The sequence below is a fragment of the Apostichopus japonicus genome, chromosome 4 (assembly GCF_037975245.1).
Source record: "Apostichopus japonicus isolate 1M-3 chromosome 4, ASM3797524v1, whole genome shotgun sequence".
NCBI classification, from domain to species: domain Eukaryota; kingdom Metazoa; phylum Echinodermata; class Holothuroidea; order Aspidochirotida; family Stichopodidae; genus Apostichopus; species Apostichopus japonicus.
In genome coordinates, this window is record NC_092564.1 from 10158344 (window position 1) to 10183631 (window position 25288).

A 25288-nucleotide genomic window follows, 5' to 3' on the forward strand; every position below is an offset into this window, starting at 1 on the left:
AACAAATACAGTTTCCCTTCAGACCAGAAAGCTTAAGTCAGTCGTACAACTGCGCCGACCACTCACTAAGTACTACTAAGTTGAACTCGATTTACAATGGCTGCGAATCCCAGCAAAACGAAAGTGGATCTTCGTTCACTGATGAAAAGGCAACGGCAAGGCAAAACTTCGAATGTTAAGAGGATTGAATCGCCCCTAGCCAAATATCCTTTGCATCTTATTAGAACTTAAATTCTTTCTTCGTACTTCGAAATTCGTTAAGTTTATGGCCTAGGCCTACGGCATACAGAGGCTACAATAACTTAGATACCAACAGTAACTGTACGTGTTTCACAGAGTAAGCATACGTAGCTTAGTTCTGCGAAGTTGTTTCGCAAAATATCATGGAATCGTGAAGAAGTACACAAGTTTATTTGACGATGAGATCAATACTTCACAAGTTCACATAACTTAGTGACAGTTAATTAAGGGTTCAAGTCCCATCTTACAGCGGTTGGATTGTTTCTTTATTTGTAAGGCCTGTTTTTACAGCAACATTATTTTGTCTTGCTCAAATTATTTTGAGAATGACACTTTATGTCCCTTGGCTATTTTAATTATCCAATAAATGTAAGTAAGATTTTTTGACAATCACTTTAGTCAGGTGTTTGGTCATTTTCATAAGATACTGAGAACAATACTGCACATTCTTTAGTTACAGTTAAAATAAATGGAAGAACCTGATAAATGAAATAAATGAAAGGGTTTGACTTGATGCATATGGGCTGGTCAGATTCTTCCATTTCTTTATAGCCTAACTCAGGAGTTTTTACAGTTGCAAAATTGTCTTGCCCTTGAGAATGACACTTCACTTCCCTTCTGTTAATTTCATGAATTACTGTTATAAAGGGATTTTGCACAATTACAATAATCCTGTGTTTTATTGTTTTGATATTATTATTAAGAACACCACTTCACATACCTTAGTTATGATTAAAATAAATGGAAGAATTTGACTGTTGGGATAAGATACTTGATCCATAATGTAGTTTTCTTAATGTTGGATTGAAGAGGATGTAAAAGATGCAACACTATTGCTAGACTACCATTCCTGCTGTGAAAGATATCTGATCAACATCTTACAGTTCTGAGCTAGAGGTAAACTCTGATATACTGGGAAAAGTGATGTTAGTAGCAATGATGTCCATTTTGGGAGGCAGATGCCAGGGAGGGATTGAAGAAAAACCTGTGTATAGAGGAACAGTCCTGGGTTCAAAGGAAAGATTTCAATAAACTACCGGTTAGGTTTAAGATAGCCAATTAATGATTATATGCTCGCAAATTTCACAACAAGGGAGGTACAGTATTGTTAGGATATGATGGCCAGGTATGGCCAAGACATTTTATCAGACTTTTTATCAGATTTAGTCTCTGGTATTAAGGATCATTAAAAGTAGGAGATCTCCTCAAGGGAGCGGGACTTTTGTTAGCTGTAAGTCTACCATAAATGGTAGATTGTTCTTTGGCATTTCTTTTGCAATCATGATAGATACAGTACCATTTTGGCACTTGAACTTCTGTGTTCAGCAGTTTTATGGAGACAGTTTATCGACTGTTAACCCTCACCACACCTGATTTATGTCCCTGACTCTTATATTTACGTACAACAGTCTCGGTCAGTTGACGTGTATGGTTTGCAATATTCCTATCAAGAGTGAAATAATATGGAATGCGCACATACAGGGGAAGAAACACAAACAGGTTTGTCATTTATTTCTCATATGGTTGCATTTAACTGTCAGTATCATGCATGGGTGGATGGAAGGCTAAGGGTAGGGTGTGAGATCGATTATGTATTATTTATAATCAGTTTAACAGATTCTACTCTCTTTCCTTTCATCTGCTAACTTTTATGATTTTTTGCTTATAGTAGATTTTATCCCTTAAGAGTAACAATTTGTATTTTATATCTTAATTTTAATTATACCAATCAAGTATCTTCACTATTTACATGAATAGTAAATCATCTAATTGTCTATCATCTAAATCATCTAAAAATCATCTAAATGTATGACTGCCCTTTATTCTGACAAAATGTAATTTTTTGTACCAATTTTAATAGAAAGGTAAAACCAAGTATTGTTTTTTTAAATACCAAACTAGCTTATAGTCAATAACATAAAACTGAAAATGATTATAACATTTGTTTGGAATTATTTTTTGTAGGACAGTCATTTAACACTTTGAAAACAAGGATCAGTTGAAGGAACCACTCAAAATCACTTTTGTAACTAATAAAATTTCTTTTTACTGCATCTTCTTTTGTAGAATATTGAGAATTTCAAGTCCAAAAGTACTCCAGTAGTAAAGACGACCAATCAGCAGCATCCAGAGGAGGACAAACCTACCTTACCAACATCCTCAAAACTGAAGAGGAAAGCAGAGGCAGAGGAGGTAGAAATCCCAGTGCCAAAGAAACTTGCAGGTAAGAATAAAGACTAGACTAGAATATTCATTACCCTCTTCCATGTTTCACAATACTTGGAGGAGGGGGGAGGTCAAGTATGGACTTGTTCAATATTTGTATACACATGGCACAAATGGTTCCTTTGCATCCAAAGATGTAAAATGACAGATAATTAGCTCAACCATTTAAAAGCATCTTTCGACCTGAGTGATTCTTTTATGCAAAAAAATTATAGACCTAGATGCAGCTAATTATTGACATTCGGCACAGTGAGAAAACAAAAGCTGTTCATAAGAAGGTTATCCACTGTAAAAATGCAGGTTAAGATATAAAAGTTTGAAGGGCCTGACATATCGATGCTAGCAGAATCTTCTCCAGAGGAAGACTAGTACAAATGGTCTGACTCAGAGAACATCGTCAGCGCCTCCGACTTTTATAGATTTTACTACAAGTAGGTTATCTTTTCAGCAAAAGTAACAAACACTACCACAAGATGTATTAAGGAATACTGTTCAAATACTATGTGTTAGGATACTCTTTATTTAAACCACTTTGTAGCAAATGCTGCCGTTTAATACTTCAAGATCTTCCACATAATAAAATGTCTGCCGTTTCAGCTAAGGTGACAAGTACTCCCAGTTATCATGTGAGCTCGGCACACCAATCAAAAGCAGAAAAGAAACAGAAGAAAAGAGAAGCCCAGCTAGACACTACAAAACAAGAGAAGATTGCAGAGTCATCGTAAGTAAACTCACCATTCTAATTATTCATATTACCCAGATATTTCACTGGCTGGTATTAAATATCTGTATAGCTAGCTGATCTGGAGACCTTCAAGCCTTTAAATTGGAATGAAATGGAACATTTTGTTTCCAGTGTTTGCATACTGATTGACAAAGAACACAAAAGATTCTGATGAACTACTGGAAAATAACATAGCTTGGAGATATTTCTAACGTTTGCTCTAGGACTATCATACTACGGTGAATGATTTTTTAAGCTTGCTCTTTAAGACGTGTACATGGAGAATTATGGAAGAATTTATATGTTTTGCTTATTAAAACGGTTACCGAGATAGATACAATTTTGATAAGTGTATCTCTTTTTATCCTAAGGACTCCAGGCATGAAAACTTCTATACCAGAGGGTTTCTTTGATGATCCAACTGTAGATGCAAAGGTAAAGATAATATTTTTAAGGGGGGGGGGGAGGGGGTCAGCTTTGGGTTTAAATGAATTTCTGGTGACTTTTTGAACAGCCCTTAACCAAGACATTGCAAGAACAGATTTAAGGGGAATAATTTCTGAGTATTTTACAAATAAGTTCAGTTCCCTTTGATGAAATATTTTGATGCTTTGCCACAATGAAACATATTCGCAATGTTAATAGCTCATGTTGTGAAATAGTGAAGTAAAAGTTGAAAAGTTTGAAGTTGTTTTAAAAATTTTACTTTTAAATGTGTTAATTAAATACTGCTATGAAAAATGTCTGGGAAACCAAATGTTGGGAGTTGAAATCAAAATTAATTACTGACCTTCATTTAGCGGAGAAATACAGAAGAGAGCCTTAGTACTATCAAGTTTAATATTATTTTGAATAAATACTAGCTGGTTTGGCCCTAAAACTGACAACCGAATGCAAAAGCTGCTTTTAACTAGTAATTTAAGCATTTTGAATTTGGTCAGAAATGTTTCAAAGCATAATGAGTATTTCTGAAAATAAGAATGTTATAAAAACCAAAAAAAAAAACAACTAAGACATCCTGCTAGCTATTTTTCAACAAGTAGAATGTAACTGAGTGAGTAATTACTGTAAATGGCCAAGACCTCAATCAGCTTGATATCGTTTACCTGTAGATAACATTTCAAATAACTGCTCTGCAAGTTGTCATAATCATATTTTTATTTGTACTTTTGTTTTTTTGCATTCCTCACTTTTTGTTTCTGTTTTGTCTATTTTTCTTGTTGAAATTTTAAGGTTCGTAAAGTGGAAGTAAAGAACACTGCAGAGGAGGAATGGGTCAAGTTTCAGAAGGAGATGGAACAACAACAACAGGTAAGGCTAACTTCAACTCTACGAAAGAAAGACATAATATCCAAACTATGGTTGACATTGTCACTGTTTTACGTACATTACCTGACAGAAGCATCAAGTCCCTAATTGATATGATTGTCATTCTTTGTGCATAACCCGACAAGACAGATTTGTCTGCACTTTCAGATTCCAATCTTAAAGAAATCAAAGTAAAAATCAAGACAGTGAAATGCCGAAGTTACATAGATGGTCAAATTAAACAAATATGTTTCAAAATTTTCAAAGAGAATATTGAACAGTTTCTTAAACAGTTTGGTAATGATACTCATTCAGGTGGCACATTCAAACCTCTAACAGCTTAAAAGCTTATGGACTTTTGTCATGATTAATTTGGATCACATAATCACACATTGGCAATCGACTCTTTCTCTGTCACTTGGCAATGATCCATTTCCCATAGCTCTGCATATCTGGTGTACTAGTTCTAGGCCATATCAAGTGATACAAAAACACTAGGTAACGTTTCTTTTTGTACAACTTGTACAATAACACATATTGTAGATAAATGCTCAGATAGATTTTTCAAATGTCATAACATTAAAGGTATAGGTAGATGAGTTTGCTGTGACTCTCCCTTAGGAATGATGTTAAAGAGCAAAACTGCAGCAGCTGCATCCCACTGCAGCAAGGCTGAATCAGTGTTAAACACTGTAGGGACCAGTAAAGCCTATTGTGTGAAATGTGCAGTACAAAAGATGATGTCATAAGCAACCTGCCCAATGCTGCTATTGCATTACCCTCAGTGTGGTCCAACTCCTGACACTACGCTGTAGAGGGGTTACAGCTGGAAGGATTAACAGCTTCTGGTCTCTTTGGTTGAAAGGCAAAATTTCATCTTTCCCATAATTTTATCTTCTTCCAACAGGCCTCCCAAGTTATACTAGAGGCTGATGAAGCGGCTTCCCAGGTCTCCAGAAACATTACAGAGATTGACGAACAAATGTAAGAAAAATTCAAGAATACGTACATACATATGTAGAATATTAAGGTCTTTATTTCACAATGTCTGAACTTCTTTGATGGTCCAGAATCTTTTAGCTGATATGGGCCAAGTTTTATGAATAGTAGCTGAAACTCATTTTTGTTGTTGTTTGAGATCTACTCAAATGTAAATTACTTTTAATCTCTGACCCTTGCTATAATGCTTTGCAGAATGCATGGTGACACGGTAGCCCATTTGATCTGAGGGTATCTTTGCTATGGTCCCCAGGCCCTCAGTATGTTTATGGTTACCATACGTCCTGATTGATCGGGATTGTTCCATTTTTGCAACAAAAACATATTTGTCCCACCAACAAAGTGAAGTGTCCTGATTTTCTTAAGGTATTTGAAACTTTAAATGTCGCTGTATTTACAATATGGAAACTAAAAGATGTACATGTTGTATGCATCATCATACATGAATGTTTCCGAAGAATGATTCATTATTTCCAGCTCATGAATATGATGATGGCGGCATGTTTGCTACACAAGCTAATGGTATGGGAAAGCTATGTAGCTCTTTTTAAAATTCAAGGGGATGGAAGTTGTAGGGGGGGAGGGGGATTCAGTGTCCCATTTTTCAACAACAGAAATATGTTAACCTTACTATGATGCTTTTGAAATGTCTTATTTCCAGACAAAGATTTGCTAATGTGGAGAAATTACGAGATAAACAAGACGAGTGGAAGGCTCAGAAATTGCGGAAGCAAAATATGTCCCATGAGGACTCTGGAGGCAGCGAGGATGAAGAAGATTATGCAGAGTTTCTGGATTGGAGGTCAAAGGGTGCCTTCAAATGAATATTCATTTTCATGAGAGAAAGGGAGAGAGAGCTAGGTACTATCAAGTTCTGCCAAGTGGTCCTCTCGGTTTTTAGTGTACACCAGATAGTATCCATGTACTATATAGATAGAGAAGTGAACGATAAAATACTACTACCATAGAGAAACTGTTCCTGGTTCAAATTTTAAAGAAACGACAAGTTCGGATAATAGGAATCCATATATACAGTTTTCTAATTAGGACTGCTATGTGTTAGGAGAGCTGTGCCTATCCTGGAGAACTCATTGCCAAAGTAGTTAAGATCTGTTCGTTTTGATTTTCTTGTTTGTTTTTTGCGATCGAAAAGAAAGATTGAGTTTAAAAGTCTGTTTCATCCAACCATGATGTATTTTCTGTTGTTAGTTAATAAGTGTACATTTGCATTTATTATTATACATAGGATGAACTTCTCAAAGATGTGGTCCTTGGTACCTTGCAGAAAGAGTGACAGGTTACAATAATTCCAGTCTTTACAGTTTGGAGAACCAGATTGTTGTTGAGCTGACTATTACTACTTGAAGTGAATTTGATCTGCTCATTGCTGATAATTCTGCCAACAGTTTTTGGTTCTGGAAAGTTTTAGTGAAGAAGCCATTTGGTAAAACTTCAACCAACACAGTTTACCTGTTTCATTCACTGGAAGTTGGCATAAAAGATGTGAAGAGTAGAATGGAATTGACCAATGGCAGATAATTCATACCCTTTATTATCCAAAATATAAAAATAAAAATCAATCCACATGAAATGGGAATGTCTCATCTTAAATGCTGTGTCTTTCACATTTGGATACCCCTTAATTTAAACTGAGAGATGCTCTTGGCTACTATGATTTGGTTGTTCTGTAATTCGTTATTTGTTTGTAAGTCATTTGCCATTTGGTTCAATACCAGACACAAAAATTTGTATGTAATTAAGTAGAACCCAAGTTGTATGTGTATATGTTACAATTTATGTAAAACTAAGAGCTGACTTCTTTTTTTTTTTGCATCGTGACTATGACTAAACCATGAATATTCAAACATAATCGGATACTCCTGTTACCAAGTTGTTACCAAGCAATCTTATTGGCTGCCACAATTTGGTTGTTCCTCACCATGTTAGATTTATCTACCGTTTAGTTTAATATTGGAAAGGTTTTACTGTAGTTGTTTGATTGAACAGAATCTACTGTGGAACTATCGGGATGTATGAAGATTTATAAAGAGCTTTCATTTTGTATTGGGTCATTATCTTGACCAAGCCCTGTATCATTCATTCATAATTGGACACCGATGTATGTAAGAGATTTTTGTGACTGTGGCAGTTCAGTCATTCCTTAAGTTGTGAGTCGTTGCCATTTACAGGACACAGAAAATGTGATTAAGCCGAATCTAAATTATTTGCAAAGAGAAATGGGAGTAAGCTGGTTTGGTTCTCGTTGCTTCTGTAACCAAGCAATCCTAGTTACTGCAACAATGTGGTTGTCCTGCACTGTTTTAATTTAAACATATTTCTCTTTTTAAAGGTCTACAGACACCTATGAATAACATTGTCCTAACCATTGTCCTAATAGGCATTAGAAGTCATCATTTTCCTAATAGGCATTAGAAATCACGAAATAGCTGCAATTCTCAGCAAAATCAATCAAAGATTGACTAAGTTACAAGTCTTTTCTTAATTTAGTTACATTTAGAAAGTGCACGCTGCAGTACAATTTGATGCCTTATTCAAAAGATGGATTTGGTCACAATTATTATTATCAGCTAATAAATCAGAGCAAAGATTTTGGAAACGAGAGAAATTGAACACAAATTGTAGCACCAGCAAAGAGAAGACGAAGAAGGAAAAGAAATACTGACGCTTTGACTTATCATAAAAGGCTGCACTTTATTCATAGCCACTGTGTACAATTTACTAAAGTGCAAAACAAAATTTTACAAAAATATAAATGGCTCGAATATCATTCATGCATATTCAAAAGAAACAAAAGAAGAAATGAATATATTACACCATCACTGAAAAGGAAATACTCTTAAGACTTCTTCTGTGTAGGCAAATGCCAGTTACAGAGAGCAAAACTAATTATCCAAAGGAGGATGAAGGTTATTAAACTGTCATTGACAAGACAAGATGTATATAATTTAAGCACAATGAAAGCAGATGCAGATGCTTCAAGGCTTTAGCTAAGAAATGTTTAAGGTTTATCGATATGCACATGATCTGTGTCACACAATCATGCAATTGGTAAAAGTCTCTTTGCATTTAGCACTTTATGTGTTTCAAGCCTTAGATTACATGTTGGGACAGTATGATGGTTACATTATCTGTAGGATTAAGTTAGGATTAAGTTGATTATTTACCATGTCATGAAGAGTGGAAAACAACCTGTGAATCGGACTTCAACTATTACAATTTCAGGTGCTCATGATGGGTACACTTAGTGAAACATGGGGGGGGGTCTGTCCTGAGAAGGGTCCTAAGTGGAGAAGTCCCGCTTCCTCTTTGTTGGAAAAACTGATTTTGAAAGATAAGCACATGAACACTTTCCAAATGTACCATTGTACACGATGTAATTTCAGAATAGTTGATGGACTCTTGCTAATTAAGAATTAGAGCTCTAGAAAAAAATGTGGACATATTTTATAAGTTCTGTAAAATCTGCCCAGACACTGACATAAGAGGAAATTTGGACTTATGGTACCCTTAGGTTGACTATGATTATAACCAAAAGCCGTTAGTACACTGACATGATGATATGTAACATATCCGCTTGTCTACAGTATAGTATCATACATGAAATGTAACAGACACTTTGTATATGATTAAACAACAAAAGAGAAATGTAAATATATAAAAATAACATCCATTATGCAATTTCATTTTTCTGTGATTGTTTTGTCTAAAGAGAATAGAAACGCCAATGAAGTCATTTGCACTTTGACTATTGTGTTGTATTTTACTGTTCCAGTGTTATGCTCAGATTTTGGGGTTCCACATCTTTCTGCCATTGGTGTACACATGATCAATTCAATTTTATCACTGATATTGGAGACTGTGCAAACCATATCTAGTCTCTAGAGATCAAAAATTTCCTCCCAATATAAGTGCTAAAAGTAAATCATGGCATGTGAGTGCATGCTTATATCTAGCCTAGGTACTTCTCAAACATGTTCCCTAACTTTTTGTACTTCACCTTCTGTGTCGCTATACAATTTGGTACCTGGAATCTGGTCGCAACATGGAGTCACCTTACAAACTCTTTTTAACAAAAGCGCTAAGATAGCTTAAGTTAATACCCATGATGCATTGTTACGATTAATTCACGCACTGTCCCAAAAAAATTTACTCGGTACATAGTTTTGACAAAAAACTAGAAAAGAACTACTCCATATCTATAAAAGTACTTCCTTCTAGAATTTGATATTCAGAAAAAAGAGAATTAACTTTTATAAACTGAGAGTTACTTTCTTCCTTAATAAAAAGTAGCATAAAGATGAAACAATATTTATATCTTATATATCTAGGGAAACAGTTAATACTGAAAACTTCTTGTAACAGAACTTTATGAATTTAAACTAAATGTTAGTTTTTTTTTTTTAAATGTCAGAATCATGATATATAGCTATACGTCCCACCAACATAGCTATCATTTAAAGACCATGTCAGCACATCTTTACATGAATGGAAGAAATGAACTGTAACAGAAAATACATAAGAAACTAAAATGGAGTAGCATCCCCTAACACTTCGAAATGTAAGCAGAACTTTTAACTTTTATGGAAATGAGGCAATTCGGAATGAGGGTATTTTGCTAGGAATATTAACTTATTATCAATTATTTCTTAACATATCTATCAAATGCTGATACACAGAGGGAGAAGAGAGACAGCTGCTAAGAGGGGGAGGGGTGGGGGGGGGGAGTTGACAGTACCTCCTCTCCTAAATCACACACTGACAAATTCAGAAGTCAAGTGGTTCAGGTTTGTTAGGTTTACCCCAAATAAAGGTTACAGAGTTACTTGAGTCAGTAGATTGTTCTGGCAATAACTGATCTCAATTGACATTGTGCAACTTGTTACAACTCTGGAGGGACCATCTACAGCCATGCACAAATGCATTTTGCAAATGTGTTGACACTGTAATAATAAGCAGAGTGAACCTGGTTTATGGTATGATGTTACTTATCAATCTGGGTTAAGCAGGGCTTGAGTATATATATGGACTATGAAAAATGGGAAGCAAGAATAACATTTAAAGAATTCATCTTTTTAGCTAAAGCTGCCACAAATTAACCTGAAACTCATGTTTCTTCTTATAGATTACTATTAAGCAAAAGCACACTCCATTTGATCCAACCTTTGGAACCTTATAATGCTCATATTATATCAGATTGTAACAAAATGAAAAAATATATATATATAAATATGCTAGGTTAACCTCTTTCAAAAGAAAAACAAACTTGCACATTTGAAACAACAAATCTGATGACAACCAGAAAGTCAGTTAGCTTTGTGATTCCTTGCCATACAATTCATACAATTTGCTCACAATTCAAAATTACTGTCTGACTAATGTAGGCAAACTATGTTCACTAAGTCATAGCATTGGAGAATTCACAGATTAAAAGGTTCTCAGACGTTGATGCCTGTTGACCTCATGCGACCTTTGACCTCTATCAATTCAATAGGGTACTTGCACTCACCAAGCTGGTTATTCATACAAATTCAAGAAAGATGAACTTCTTGTGTTATTGTGTTTACAAGATTCTCAGACTTTCACTTAAATGTTGACTGAAAATGACCGTTGACTTCGACCCATTTCAATTAGGTTCTTTTACTAAACAAGTTAAATCAACACGCCATGTATGAAGTTCAACAGAGATGTACTTTTTGAGTTATCTTGTTTCACAAAGTTTTCAGACTTTGACCTCTGTTGACCCCAAATGACCAGAGAACTTCACAGAAAACAATAGGCTTCTTGTACTCGATCAGACGGATCCACATACCACGTTAAACCACCATTAACTTTTTGAGTTACCACGTTTTTCAAGCTAGTGCCACATGTATAAACACACACACACATGCCATCACCATCAAGTAGATTCCTTTAGGCAAGGAAATCAAAATTGATTTCATTCCAATAACTTTAATATTTGAATTTTTTGTACAAGTCATTGAAAGACACCAGTAACTGAATGATGACATTTCTGATTTACATATAAACACAGTACTTAACATTTGAAAAATTATGCAACACAATTTTTGAGAAAGAGCAAAAAGTATTACATTTGGTTCATAATAGTAAAAGTAATAGTTAACTGACTGAAAAAAAGAAGGTTCACCTTGATACAGAACCATTTGAAATTACAAATATTCTCTAGTTTATAATCTGGTGTGCCATAAAAATATGAAAAACAAAAACTTCTTTTGTCCATGCATAATAAAAACAAGCCCTGTGCTTGATTTTATTATGAAGGAGACAATGTCATGCCTAATGGCATAGGAATAGCAACTTCTGAACCAGTGCAGTTCAGGTTGACCACGATGATAATGATTTTGGAAGGGAGACACTCCCACACAGATGTATGTTTGGGACAGCCACACTATACCACAAGTACATGTTACAAAAATATATTAGCTTGGTACTTTTAATATCTATGAAATCTAAAAAAGAGGAAAACAAAATGAGGGCCTTTAAACCTCAGTAAAAAGTAACATCATTATCCTCTACCAAGATATGGTTTCATTGGAAAGAATTTCTCACCTCAGGTGATGCCCTGATACTAGTACAAGATATATTCAAGCTCCAATAAATATTCTCAAATAATAAATACATGATCAAATTGCCAATTCCATCAGGCAATCGAGAAAGAGGAAGGGAAAAGAAGCTAAGTAAAGGGGAAAGCATAAATTGTTGCAGACGATTAACTTCATATTGATCACATGCTAAAACCTGACTTAATGCAAACTTGCAAAGGATATTAAAACATGTCAAATGTTCTCCTGCAGTGAATTCCATCCTTCTCTCACCCCCTCCCACTCTTCCCTTCCTAAATCCACATGTAAAGTGATTTGGAAGACATTTAACAGGTCATTTCCAACAGTAGTGGCATTTTTATATTTGTTTTACACAAATACAATATCTTCTTCACTTTGCAAAGTACTTGACATCTATGTAAGGTAACAGCTGCTGCTTAGTTTATTCTCCTCCTCCTCCTTCTCCAGCAAGATATAGCGAATAACACCATTGCTTCCATTTTCACTAGCATCACTGGAAGACCCAATTTCAGACGAAGAATACGCCAAAAGTCCTTTAACGCTTCATTCATATCTAATGACAGAATTGGCTCTCACAGGTAAGATTTGGACCGTTATTACCTCATAATCAATTAGATGCTTCGGGTGTCCTCAATAGTCTGACCTCAAGCATAAGAAGATGTTTACTAAGTTACTAACTCTCCTTCTCTCAACTTCAAGTCAAAAGCATGTCATTCTGTCTCATGTGTTTGAAAAAAAATCATCATCCTTTCTAAATAAGTGTTACGTTGACTTCAAGATGGTTCTAAGAAGCACCTGATGATATTTCTGACTGTTCTGCAGAGGATTTCAGCAATGTAGAAAGACCTTGATAAATCTCCCCAATGGAGCTAGACATCACTTGACGAAACATGTTCTGAGGACACAGCTGTAGAAATTGAAATAAAAAATAAATCATCTTTTCTTTTAAATAACAATAAAAAAATAAATTGGTTTATCAATTTTTTTATTTCATTTCAAACTTAAGAAAAAATTTTCTTCTTTTGATTTCTAGGTCATTTTAAAATTTTTTCTTATCCTGGAATATTTGAAAGAAATGTACCAATTACACATATGAAGACAAATTTAAAGTGTGCTGCATTGCACCCCTTTGTGAATGTAAATTATAATGATAGATTGAGAGAAAAATTATCCTCACCTTGAGTTTGATATCGCTGTTGACAAACCATCTCAGTCTTGTGTTATGGGAGTTCCCCATATCTGGCTCCACCACCCATCCTCCTAAGCCGTTCGTCCCTCTCACATACTCCTTTGAAACTGGTTTGGATGAATGCTCTATGGATATGTCACTCACCACGTGCAACCGTCCCTCGATTTTATGCTGACGGATAGACACAAAATCCCTGAAATGTACAAAATTATCCGGGTTAAAAATGTTGGGAAATCAACAACCGTTTAGCAAGAGTCAATTTCTCATACCTTAGCTGCTACTTGCAGGAGTATAAACTTAAAAAAAAACACACATGCTGAGCACTTTGGGGTGGTAGAATGATAAAGAGAGGTCATTGACAGGTCATAAAGGGCTAACAGTGCTATAAAGATTTACCATTTCACTCCAGGCAAAGTAGAATATGAGTGTTGAGTTTGTGAGGAGACACGTAAGCCAGGACTGCAGTAACTGAATATGAGGTTCACATTTCATGCAGCAGTTTTGAATGCTCTCAATTTGTCTCTAATAAGATACTATTGTTCCTATTTAAAAAAAAACTGCCTTTACACCGTTGTACTTAAATAACAATTTGACCAATTTTGAGTACCATCTCGCATTACGATACTGAGTAAAAATTTCCCTTGTGCATCTACTTTTCTGTTTACCTTCTTTCACTAAAAGAGTTGTTAATGAAGGAATAATAGAAAGCAGTTATATTAAGTGTATTTTAAGTGGTATTTTGAACACACAATCAAATTCCACAAGATTTCAGTTCAATCAGCAATCAAGCAAGATGAATACGGAAAAGCAACATGCTGAGAACTAAGAATATTGAAGAATAAGCACTACAAGAAAGAAATTAGTACATGGAATCGTAGATGTATATGCATTAGTATGTATATGTTTATGTATAGGTTGATGTGTATGAATATATGATGATTGTGAAAATGTGCATACATATCTATATCTTTATGAATATGTTTGCATATGGCTATGTGTATGAATATGTGTTGTATGTGTGTGTATGTATATGTACATGAATAAGTAAATATGTTTATGAATGTCAATGTGCATACATATGTCTATGTAGACGCATTAAAGGCATTGAAGACTCACCCCAAACCGCGTGCCGCGCTCTGCAAAAGTTAACTTTCCGTTGCTTGCAAGTGAAGTTTTCTTCTTGTCGCTACAAAATACAGACAGTAATGAAACGTGATACCTTGTTATCTTTTATCTAGACCTGAGATGTCCATCGCTGCTATGTACACTGTGATGTGGGTATTGACCGTAGCTGTATGTATTGAATGTACACTAGTGTCTAATTACCGACGTTAGCTAGCTGTGTGTGTATGTTCTGGGATCGATGGTGGTGTCTAACACTTCTGCTACACCTCATTCGAAACTAGGTCAGATTACAGGCATGAGACGTTTCTTTGTGCGCAAGTCTTCACACTCTTTAATATGACTATGTGTAAATGGGGATATTTATATGTATATGTATATGTATCTATCTTCTGCACTCACCTGCTAGAAACAAGAATGCTTTCCTATATGTATATATGATGTGTGTGTTAGTATGTGTGTGTGTGTGCATGTACCAAAATGACTGTCTTTGTGTATGAATGTGTACATGTGTATGGTTATGTGCTGTATGTATATTTATATATGTATCTATCTTCTCCACTCACCTGCTAGAAACAAGAATGCTGTTTGCAACTGTGTAAAGGACCTGCATATCACAACCAATCTCCTGTACTACCTCTACGTGCTTGACAGTTGGATTCCAATTAATTGAATCCTCACATTTATCCCACATTAGGGTGAAAATATGTTCAGGTGTTGCCGGAAGAACAGCCTGTGGATACAACATGATAGATGTAAGACATTAATGAAATCTCGGAACCAGGAAATACTTAAGGAATAACATAGGCAGGGATGAAAAACAATTTATATTATTCAGTAACCTCAAACTCTCTAAGTCTGGCAAGGCATACTGTATGCTTAATGTTACAGTCAGCCTAAATTGTTACTGCTACTTTAGCGTACACTAGGCCTAGCTCCAGTGTGCTTGTTTAGTGTAGCCTAGGCCTTCTCTTTAACAAATATTTTAAGAAAAGAGAAGTCTTGATTTGTTTTTAACTATTGACCTTCAGGTGCCTCATAAATATTTTCAGTTGTGTAGGGCTTAAAGGAAATTGTAAGGTCTTCAAAAGTTCTAGCCCTAGCAACAACAGCTGAATACTTTCCACAGGGAGTCTACCCTACAGAAATGACTTTGTTACCAGAGTTGTTCCTCTTTGACGTCATCAATATGGAATTTCAGGCGTATTGTATAATCAATGGGGGGCTTACTGTGTATTGTGGTGAGGCCTTAGGAGCCAATTTTCAAAGCAAGAGTATTCAGTCAAACAGGAAGCAGTTAACTTAAAAATCAAATATTAGAGAGTTTTGAGGTTACTGAATGATATAAATTGTCTTTGATCCCTGCCTTTGTTATTCCTTTAATCTCTACGAAGACAAAGTTCTGATTTTATGTTCACAACATCATAAGTACTTCTAATTTGTAAAACATCAGTAGAAACATTGTAATAAAAGAGCAACGCAATGTACTATTAAATTGTCTTTGATTGAAACACGCATCTGTTATTCCTATTTCCATTTGAAGATAACCTTTTCTACCTTTTCTTTGACGTCAGAATTAGTAAAAATGACTTTTATTCTCTGTCTTAATTTTAGAACAGCAAACATATTTTGCCAATTAAGCAGAAGTTTGAAACATGTGACCTTCATGAATACAATTCCTGTATTAAACCAAACTAAAGTTGCCCATTCTACTGGGCAAACTGTTTCCTCTCTTCACAACTTGTTTAACTTAGTCTATGTTCTTTGTATAATTTGATAATTTTTTATTCCTTTTATTAGGAATATCATTTAAAAAAAAGAAAATTACCTCTAATTTAAACAAAATTTGATTTAATGCAATGTCAGCAGTACAAATGGAAATGGTTGCTGTTTCTAAACTTTTCACTACTGTCCAATCGTATTCCCCATCCAAAAACTCTTGAAAGGCATGAAGTGAGTCCTCAGACTTCTGAATGAATGCTTGCTCCTGAAAAAGCAAAAAGCAAAGACAAAAAACAAAACAAAAGGTGATCTCACATGGGCACTTATGAAGTGTACTACTACCTTTTATAGTGGAATTGTGCAGTAGAAGTTGCTTCAACTTTTATCATGGAAGATTCAATAACTGCATGTTTTAATAGCAGAAACCATTTCGGTAGCTCGTTTTTGACTTGTAATGCCTGCAGTCAATGTGCTATGACCCGAAAGGCTTTAAAGGCACACATCAACAATTTGTATTGACAACATCTGTCTCTTTAATGGGTGTGTGCATTAAAATTAAAATAAGATGTGTGCAGCTGTTGTCAGATTTCATGGAACTCCAGCAAAATTAAAGAAAACATCATATCTTAGTACTTGAACCACTTATTTAGATACACTGTGATCTATATATAGATCTGACCAATGGTTCTTCCTGAATGCAGGTTACCTACAACATTTCTTGCTGGATATAAGTTTACCTACCAACGGTTCTTGCTGGATATGGGTTTACTTGCTAAGGTTCAAGCATCTGACATGATATTATCAGTGTGTGTAAAAGTAAGTTGGCCTGACGTTTCGATCCTAGCAGGATCTTCTTCAGAGGCTAAAAATTTTTAGCCTCTGAAGAAGATCCTGCTAGGATCGAAACGTCAGGCCAACTTACTTTTACACATTCTATTACACAGGCTCTCTAGTGGATAAGCAGTTTGCTAACAGTTTTATTTTATTATGATATTATCAGGTAATCAAAGCCAATCTTTTTGTTTCTTAAAAGCTCTCAGAATGTGACTTTTATACCTCAAGCAATTTTTGCATAGTTGTTGAATATTCCATCCTCATTGTGGAATTTGTCTATCAATATGTTCATTCAATGATTTCTCCATGCCTTTACTATGCATGACCATACCACTTGTGGGGGGGGGGGCAGGGGGGGGAGATTATCAACGACAAGGTGGAAAGTTCACAAGGATAGAAAAAGCTTACTTGCAAAGAAGCAGCTAGGTTAATAGTGCTCCCTCTCTGGCTGTTTGGCAATGACTCAAAGTTGGACGCTGAAACGGCCCCGTAGGAGTGGGAGCTCTCTTTACCCGAGAACTGATCGTCCTCATCATTGACATCTTCAAGATCAGAATCTACACCGCATCAAAAGAAAGGTAAAAGGATATATCTTTGTGTTAACATTGCAAGTTCTTTCAGTGGCGTAGGAAGGTACTTTTGAGTGGGGGGGGGGGGCTGAAGACTGATGACCGACCTGGGGGAGGGGTCTAAGGGGGAAGGGGTGTCCCCCTTCCCCTTGGAATTTTTTGCATTTCCAGATAGCCTCAGATGCACTTTGGTGCAATATAGCACACTTCAACACCGACTCCATTTTGTAAACTTAATTTTGTATTTTCACCTGGCCTTAGATGCAATTTGGTGCTCCAAATGAGATTTTTTTTCTCATATGGAAATGAAAAAGGGGTTTTCTGACTTGCGGGGGGCGGAATGATACTTCCGCCCCTCCACATTTTTCACTGGGGGGCTGGCACCCCCCAGTCCCCCCGGTTCCTACGCCCTTGAGTTCTTTTAACTGATGGCCCAAAATGATTGCAGAAGGAAATGATCTGTAAGTTGTGTCGATGAGTCCAGCTGTACCTAAGAACAAACAGTGATCTCTCCAAGCATTGTGTGGTCTGAACAGTATGGACAATTGTTAAGTTATCAAGTCGGGAAATTCTCCTAAACCCACCACCTGACCTGGTAGAGTGGGTATTGTTTCTTTGTTTGACAGTTGTCTCTGATGATTGCAAAGGAAATTGACTTGCTAGTTGTGTTGATAAGTCCAACTGTTGTTAATAATATACAGTGATCTCCATGCATCTACTAAACATGCAAACAAAGTCATATATATTCTCAGTGTTCAGCAGTTTCATTGCCATTCAGGACTCTTGATAAATTAATACCAAATAATGGTACAAGGTTTTTGAAACATGAATGAAACAAACAATGAAATCTGTTTTGTCCATTGTCCTGAAATGACACTTTATGAAGGCTTTATTGGGTGTGAGGAAAGCCTATTTAAGAGCCACATGGCATTCAACCCAGAGATGAAAACTTTTATAACTGCATAATTTTGTAGAATTTTAATACTAACTAAGAAAGATTTTAACATTTATTGGATTTTGATCGTAAATCACTATCTTGGAAAACAGCTAGGATGAAAAAAAATGGTACAAGAAATTAAAAATACAAATACAAAGAGAGACTGACAAAATAAAGGCTTCACCTGCTGGAGAGTCAAACGGTGAATAAAACTCTTGATGTTTCTTCCTCCGAGACGATCTATTCGTGTTGTGATTCGTTGATGATTGGTTACTGAGCAGTGGAGATTGTTCATCAGTGTCTCTGTGAGAAGAGGCTGGAAGAAGATGCAGCAAATCACTTCATTAAATCACTCCTTCAAAGATTTCACAATAATCACAGCAGAAACAATAAATATATTGCATGATTGTGCCAGTGAGTCATAACAGTACATGGAGTGTTGTTAAGATCTCAATTGGGGGGGGGGACCGTAACATCACCATTGGCCCTGGTGGGGGGAGTCATAGTACCACCATTCACCCTGGTTGGGGGGAGAATTGTAACACCACTATTGACCCTGGTTGAGCTGGTTTTCATTGAAGTTTACCGCTCCATGCTGGGAAAACAGTGACCTAATTGCTAAAGGTTTATACAAAAATCAAAGTCTGTTGTTTAAACAGGACTACTATAAGAGAACGAACCATCAACGAATTATGCAACCAATCATGTGACATACACCGTGAACATGAATCATTTCAGGTTGGTGTTTGTGTGGTTCCAATCACCAATAACATAAATTAAACAAATATCAAACTGTCACAACACTGTTCTTTTACAAATTATGGACACTTGTGAGCAACTTCCATCGCACCTTTCATCCCTTATTTCCAAAGGTTTGGGGTATGTCTAAGCTTTGAACAGAAATGAGACTGTCGTCCCTATTCCTCACTCTCACAATATTCAAAAACATGTAAATGAAACCCCATCCCGCACCCATAAAAAACCTTCTAACTGATGTGACTGTGGGAACACAATGACCGCTAAGGAATAACTCTGAATGCATGTCAATGATGTCACATGTCCATTTAGAAAACTCTTTGACATTTGTTAAAGGTGAGGAAACTGGCTGAAGCTCAAATTTATGAGAAAGTGTCTAGGTAAAGTAAATCTCCTTGCCATACTCTTGGAAAACTGGGCAATGCTAAGAGAGATTATCGTAATTTTTGATAACAACTGACCTCCTTTGGAGAAGGGCCTACTGTAGCATTGTCACAAGTGAAGAAATCCAGGTCATTTAAACAAAGGATGTAAAGACTTTCTCAGAGAAACAGCTACTGATAGCAATTACTACGTATCATGCTGCCAACATAACATGAAAATTAGATCTGAGTTTGATATGACTGTGGTGTTTTCTTCTTACAGAGTGCAAATTAAAAGGGTAAAATGTTTCCTTTAAAGGCAGGTACACTAGTTATTAATATTGAACCCATGTGGAATATTTATTATGAGTCTGTACTTCCACTCTTATTCTAGAATAGATGTCTGTAGTATTGATGCTTGCCCTTGTGGATTTTTACTTGTATATACCTGATTCGTTTTCCACACCACATGATCATACATATATATAATACAGAGTATAAATAAAGAAATTAATGCATATATCCAACATGGTGTGAAGGAAATTAACTAAACAAACTCTTTGAGGGCTTGTTGAGAGCTTACTCCCTGAAATAACACAAGCAGATGAACCAATAGACATTAGCCATTTCAATCAGAAGTGGACTCATTACAACAACCCATCCCAAAGCTGACAATACCTATGGTCCCTGTTTTGCCCCCACCCACCCACCCATCCACCCCCCAAGTTTACTTACACATCACTTACATATGTAGTACCTTCATGCAATCACCTAACGTGTAGGACGACAATGACATCACCACAGAAAAGGAGAACTCGATTTATTTACAACAGTAAAATTTGACTAGTACATGCTGATAAATAATGCTTTGTCAAGTTATTCCTAAAAGAGCGTATACTCTGTCTTGCAAATCAATGCTACTGGTAATGAGTTCCAAGCCTCTACACCCCGGTTACGTAATGAACTTTGCGAGAAATGTGAAAGGCTGATAAGGTTCCACTACAAGAAGAGCATGTCGGAGCTGTGTATGAAGCTATTTTGCTCAAGGAAATAAGAAAAAGTTACCCAGCGTAAAAGATGGCTCAGATTAAGGATGTCATTCAATTTCAAAAAGGCATTTTGAATAACTGTACCACAGGAAATTACTGTAAAATGATGGACTCATAGTCGTGATTATGGTCTTGTACTCCTGACGGTACTCACACCACAGAGAATGCTGTTACAAGTACTTGTAACATTTGGTAAACACCAGGAATGTAGCCAGAAATTTGCCATGGGAGGGGCGAAAATGTAGGCAAACTATCAGAGCCGCAGATACGGCATTGCAAACTATCTAAGCGTAGCGCCACCATGTTTGGCGCGAAGCGTACAAGAAAATTTTGGGTGAAAATGCCTCCCAGATCGCTGGAAATGGCACTTCCCAGGCCCTGTAAGTTGCATGATCTTAGCATTTTCTCTTTTGAAATTACTAGCGATATCATAAAACATTAAAAAAAATCATAAAAATATGCTCAAGGGGAGGCGGCTGCCCCCTTTGCCCCCCCCGCCCTCCCTTTGCTACGTGCCTGGTAAACACCTCCTGGAAGTGGTTCCTTCTTTCTGGGATACTTTATAAGGTCAGCAGTGTTGACACACACCCTCTCATCAAAGTGTTAAACTGAGGTTACTCACCAGCTGCTGCTGCATTCAGTCTTCTCTCTCTTTTAATGACTTTAAAATCTAAGATCCACAACTCAAACCAAACGATGATGAAACTAGCGATTAAGATCACCACATCAGTAAACTTGGTGTTAGATCCCTGCCCAGGGCATGACGGTTCCTGCCCCGTATCCTGAGAACATTGATTGTAAAGAAAGAAGTTTTTAACCAGAATCCGCAAGGGAGTATAAACTGGCTTTAAATAATAAATTATGTGTTTGAAAGGCCGGGAATGGGTTGGACTGGTGGTTGGTGATTACATATTTATGTTAGGGAAGGAGTATATGCAACTTGGACCCCTTCACATACCTCTAGCTATGACATGAAAAGCAAACACATATTACAAACCAGATTTAAATTATCTCCTATAGACATTTAATGTGGTAGTTTGGCTCAAAGGAAGCTGAAGTTTATTTTGTATGACTGACATACGAGTTGGTTCCCAGTAACGAGCAACGTATTAAAGAAACACAACATATGATACCGAATATTACATTAAAATTAAAATGCGACAAATGGAGCTGTTCAATTCCATATGAAATCTTTCCAGCATTTATATGCCATTGCTAGTCATTTTGTAACATCACAATTGATGGTTTCCTGACTTAACATTAAACACAGATCTAATTTTGTTTATACTTTTACTGAAGTACTAAATTAACAAGAGCATAGTTAGAAAAATTGTCAGATGTATGGAAGTCTAAGGACATGGGCTTGCAGCTGAAAGTGAAGCTCGCAAAGGCTATGATTTGGATTCTTGTTCTATATGACTGTGAAAGCTGGACTTTGGGAAAGACAGAGGAGAAGGCAATTGATGTTTTTGAGCTGTGGCTTTGGAGAAGAGTTCTGATAGTCAGCTGGAGAGAGAGAGAGAGACATACAGAGGAATAAATTAGGAGAGTTGGTATCACTGTAGAGAAAGGAATGTTGGAAGAAGGGAGGAAGAGGAAGTTGAGAAAGTATGATCACTGGAAGAGGCAACAGCTTAGTTTTGGCAAGGATCCAGGGAGAGGTGTGCGCAAGAGGAAGGAAGAAGAAAGAAAGGTTGGCTTGATAACATCAAAGAGAGGAAGGAGAGGAGGTTTGGGAGAGGCGAGTAAGGCAGCTTTTGAGGGAAATCTCTACAGCCTTTTTGACATGGCTAGGGCTGAACTGAACTGAAGTTAACATGCAGTACAAATCAAAGAGAATGGGCATTGTGTGGGTTTCCAAGTAAATTGCACTGTAAAGTCTGTACCTATAATGTTCAAAGTTTAAAATACCACATGATTCAATACAGGCCTTACAAACAAGTATATTAATTAATCAGGAATAACGTTTAAGAAATGCAACTACATTAAGAACAATGCAAAGAGAAGCTGCATATATGAAACTTGGTAAAATATCAAATTTAAATCTCTGAAGAAGATTATGCTGGAATCAAAACATTAGGCCATCTAACATTTATACAACATACATTAAAAACAATATGATAGACAGAATGAGTATTATAGACAATCAAACCAATCTCATGTGTTGTTTCCCATGCTTATCTTAAGAAGTTAAGTACACATTTGAACTTTTAATATAACAGGATCAACTGATAACTGTAATCAATTAATCCGACTAAGGTTAAACATTTTCAGCAATTCTTTTTTTTTTTTTAAAAAGCTTTGTAAGGACATGTTTAATGAAATGGCAATGAATACAACTTTGAATGGTTTCAGGGGTAGGCTATGTTCCTCTGTCTTGCATTATTTTTTAGGAGGTCAATCCTGTAGGTCTTGTTCAACTACGCGGTGTGGATGCTCGTGTACACAGGTTCAGACCCCACAAATGGCGAACACAAATCTCCCCTAACAGGGAGGACCCTGTCTCCCCACTGGGGCAATCCAGATTGTAGTGTAAATGCTCTGGGGATGGCAGGATCCGAGATCTCCAGGTACTTACCTGCCCAACTTCTGCATTAAAACATTGACCCACGACCCACCATTGTACGGAAGTAGTACAACGTTGATTGATAATTTGTAAGCAATCATTGTGACATTTTCAAGCTAGCCTAAAGCTCCTTTGCTGTTCTAAAAACCTTTGAGGTCGGCTTAGTACCCCCCAAGGGAATACAAGGTCCTGATCTCCATTGTATGCTCAAATGTTGTAAAAGGCCTCAGAGGTGATGATGAAGTCAGTCTTCTCTATTCCGTCTCAGGCCTTCTTATCATTGTAGACTTTCATTTTTCCCTTTTCTAAATAATAACTAACAGTATTATTATTTTCTACTTTTCTTTTTATCTAATTTCACTTTAATCAACGACAAAATGCCACTGAAGCATGAAATGAAATAGAAGTCTATATTTTAACCACTGAACCATTCCTGGAATTTCTCATCAATCATGCTGGTTTTTTATTGTTTAAGCACATCTCTTATAAATACCCTCAAATTATATAAACCATGAAAGTATTAATCTTGTTGACAGAACAATATGATAGCAAGCATATATAGATAATGGTGTATACTTACAGAGAAATTATATAGGACAGTTTTGCAGATAACCGTGCCACTTGTCGCAATAGTCGTAAGCTGCAAGATCAAAAAAGTTTATTTTAAAACTTTAGGATGTATCTTTCTGGTACTCAAACAGAACAATATTAATATATACTGTTGGGCATATAATCCAATATCCCAGCATTGCAAAATGGTCAAATAGCTTATATGTATACAAGTACAAACTTAACCAGAATGTAAACATGCATTGTGGTTTCGATGATGAAACATGAGCAGTTTTCTCCATGAATCTGACGTAATGTATAGTGAGGGTGTACATGTTTACAAGGGTTTCACCATTTGACATCTGATGACTCCAAATGACCTTTGACCTCCAACAAAAAAAATAGGCTTCTTTAACTCAATGTGGTACTTCTACACATTAAAACTAAGCATCAAGTATTGAGATATAGTGATTACAAGGTTTCAACAATTTGACCCCTGGTGACCCCAAATGACCTTTGTCCTCCACCAAAAACAAAAGGCTTCTTTTACCCAATATGGTACATCTACACACCAAATATGAGGTCTGCACATGATCCCTTCTTGAGATATCGTGTTTACAAGGTTTTCACAATTTGACCTCTGGTGATCCCAAATGACCTTTGACCTCCTTTAAAAACAATAGGCTTCTTGTACTTAATGTGGTACTTCTACACACCAAATATGAAATTGGTCTGACCTTCCCTTCTTGAGATATCGTGTTTACAAGCTGGGCGTCACTAACGCACTCACACACATACACGCCATCATGAATGCAAAGGTTACAATTATCATCAAAACCAAAAACAGGAACCAAGTTGAAGTAAGTCAAAGGAGACAAAATTTAGAGCTGTCAAAACTACTTCACAAACTTTGAAGTTTAATTATTCCCTGAGATAGCCAATATATTATAATGTTTTATGTGAGAGCAGTAAATATGTATGTATGTATACTATTAAATTTTGCACACAATATTTTCAAGTTGTGACCAATGTTGTTAACTCTGGATAAGCAGCAAGGTTCTGCACTAGTCTAGGCCTACATATTTGTCAGAAGTTCATCTCAGAGTTTTACTAATTGAAGTTATCAAGGTTTCAGAATTTGCCCACTGTTGACCTCAAATAAACTTGGACCTGTGCAAACAATAAGATTCCTTGACTCTGTAGAGTTGGTCTATATATACACCAAGTATGAGTTCATCCAAGGTTGAACTTTTGGAGTTTATATCATGTTTATAAGTCAAACCTTTTGACAAGTCAAACTTTTGACCTCAAATGAACTCTGACCCCATCAAATAACGAAAGGTTCCTGTACTGAGTAAGATGGAAATACCTAGCTAAAGGATCGATTACATCAAACTTTTTACTTAGACTGGAATTATCATTTTTACAACAATTTCATACTTTGAATAATAATAATAACAGTACATTACACTGGACAGTGAATATCAATAACATTGTGCATGAAAATACATTAAAATACAATAAAATTATTGAA

General features: G+C 36.1%; 2 protein-coding genes across 2 annotated transcripts in view; one reads left to right on the plus strand and one right to left on the minus strand.

The window, feature by feature from the left end:
- Positions 1-62: 62 nt before the first annotated feature.
- LOC139966413 (zinc finger protein 830-like) lies at positions 63-9410 on the plus strand. The gene is made up of 8 exons (XM_071969378.1): positions 63-203; positions 1641-1740; positions 2308-2464; positions 3064-3187; positions 3562-3625; positions 4424-4501; positions 5406-5482; positions 6159-9410. The coding sequence occupies exons 1-8, from the start codon at positions 97-99 to the stop codon at positions 6319-6321; spliced, it is 870 nt and encodes a 289-aa protein (XP_071825479.1). The 5' UTR covers positions 63-96; the 3' UTR covers positions 6322-9410.
- The window catches only part of LOC139966412 (stAR-related lipid transfer protein 3-like), a 28982-nt gene continuing 11883 nt past the window's right edge, over positions 8190-25288 (minus strand). The window contains exons 4-11 of the mRNA XM_071969377.1: positions 23786-23845; positions 21262-21421; positions 18657-18788; positions 17375-17523; positions 16239-16397; positions 14977-15143; positions 13277-13481; positions 8190-13006 (exon numbers count right to left, since the gene is read on the minus strand). Of these exons, the coding sequence (XP_071825478.1) occupies positions 12884-13006; positions 13277-13481; positions 14977-15143; positions 16239-16397; positions 17375-17523; positions 18657-18788; positions 21262-21421; positions 23786-23845 (1155 nt within the window). The 3' untranslated portion in view covers positions 8190-12883. The remainder of the gene's footprint in view (positions 13007-13276; positions 13482-14976; positions 15144-16238; positions 16398-17374; positions 17524-18656; positions 18789-21261; positions 21422-23785; positions 23846-25288) is intronic.

Excerpts from the sequence above, each read along its gene's own strand:
- LOC139966413 (XM_071969378.1), top strand. The coding sequence starts at position 97 with ATGGCTGCGAATCCCAGCAAAACGAAAGTGGATCTTCGTTCACTGATG. Across the intron at positions 3,188-3,561 it reads GAGAAGATTGCAGAGTCATC|GACTCCAGGCATGAAAACTT; the intron begins GTAAGTAAACTC and ends TTTTATCCTAAG. Across the intron at positions 3,626-4,423 it reads ATCCAACTGTAGATGCAAAG|GTTCGTAAAGTGGAAGTAAA; the intron begins GTAAAGATAATA and ends TGAAATTTTAAG.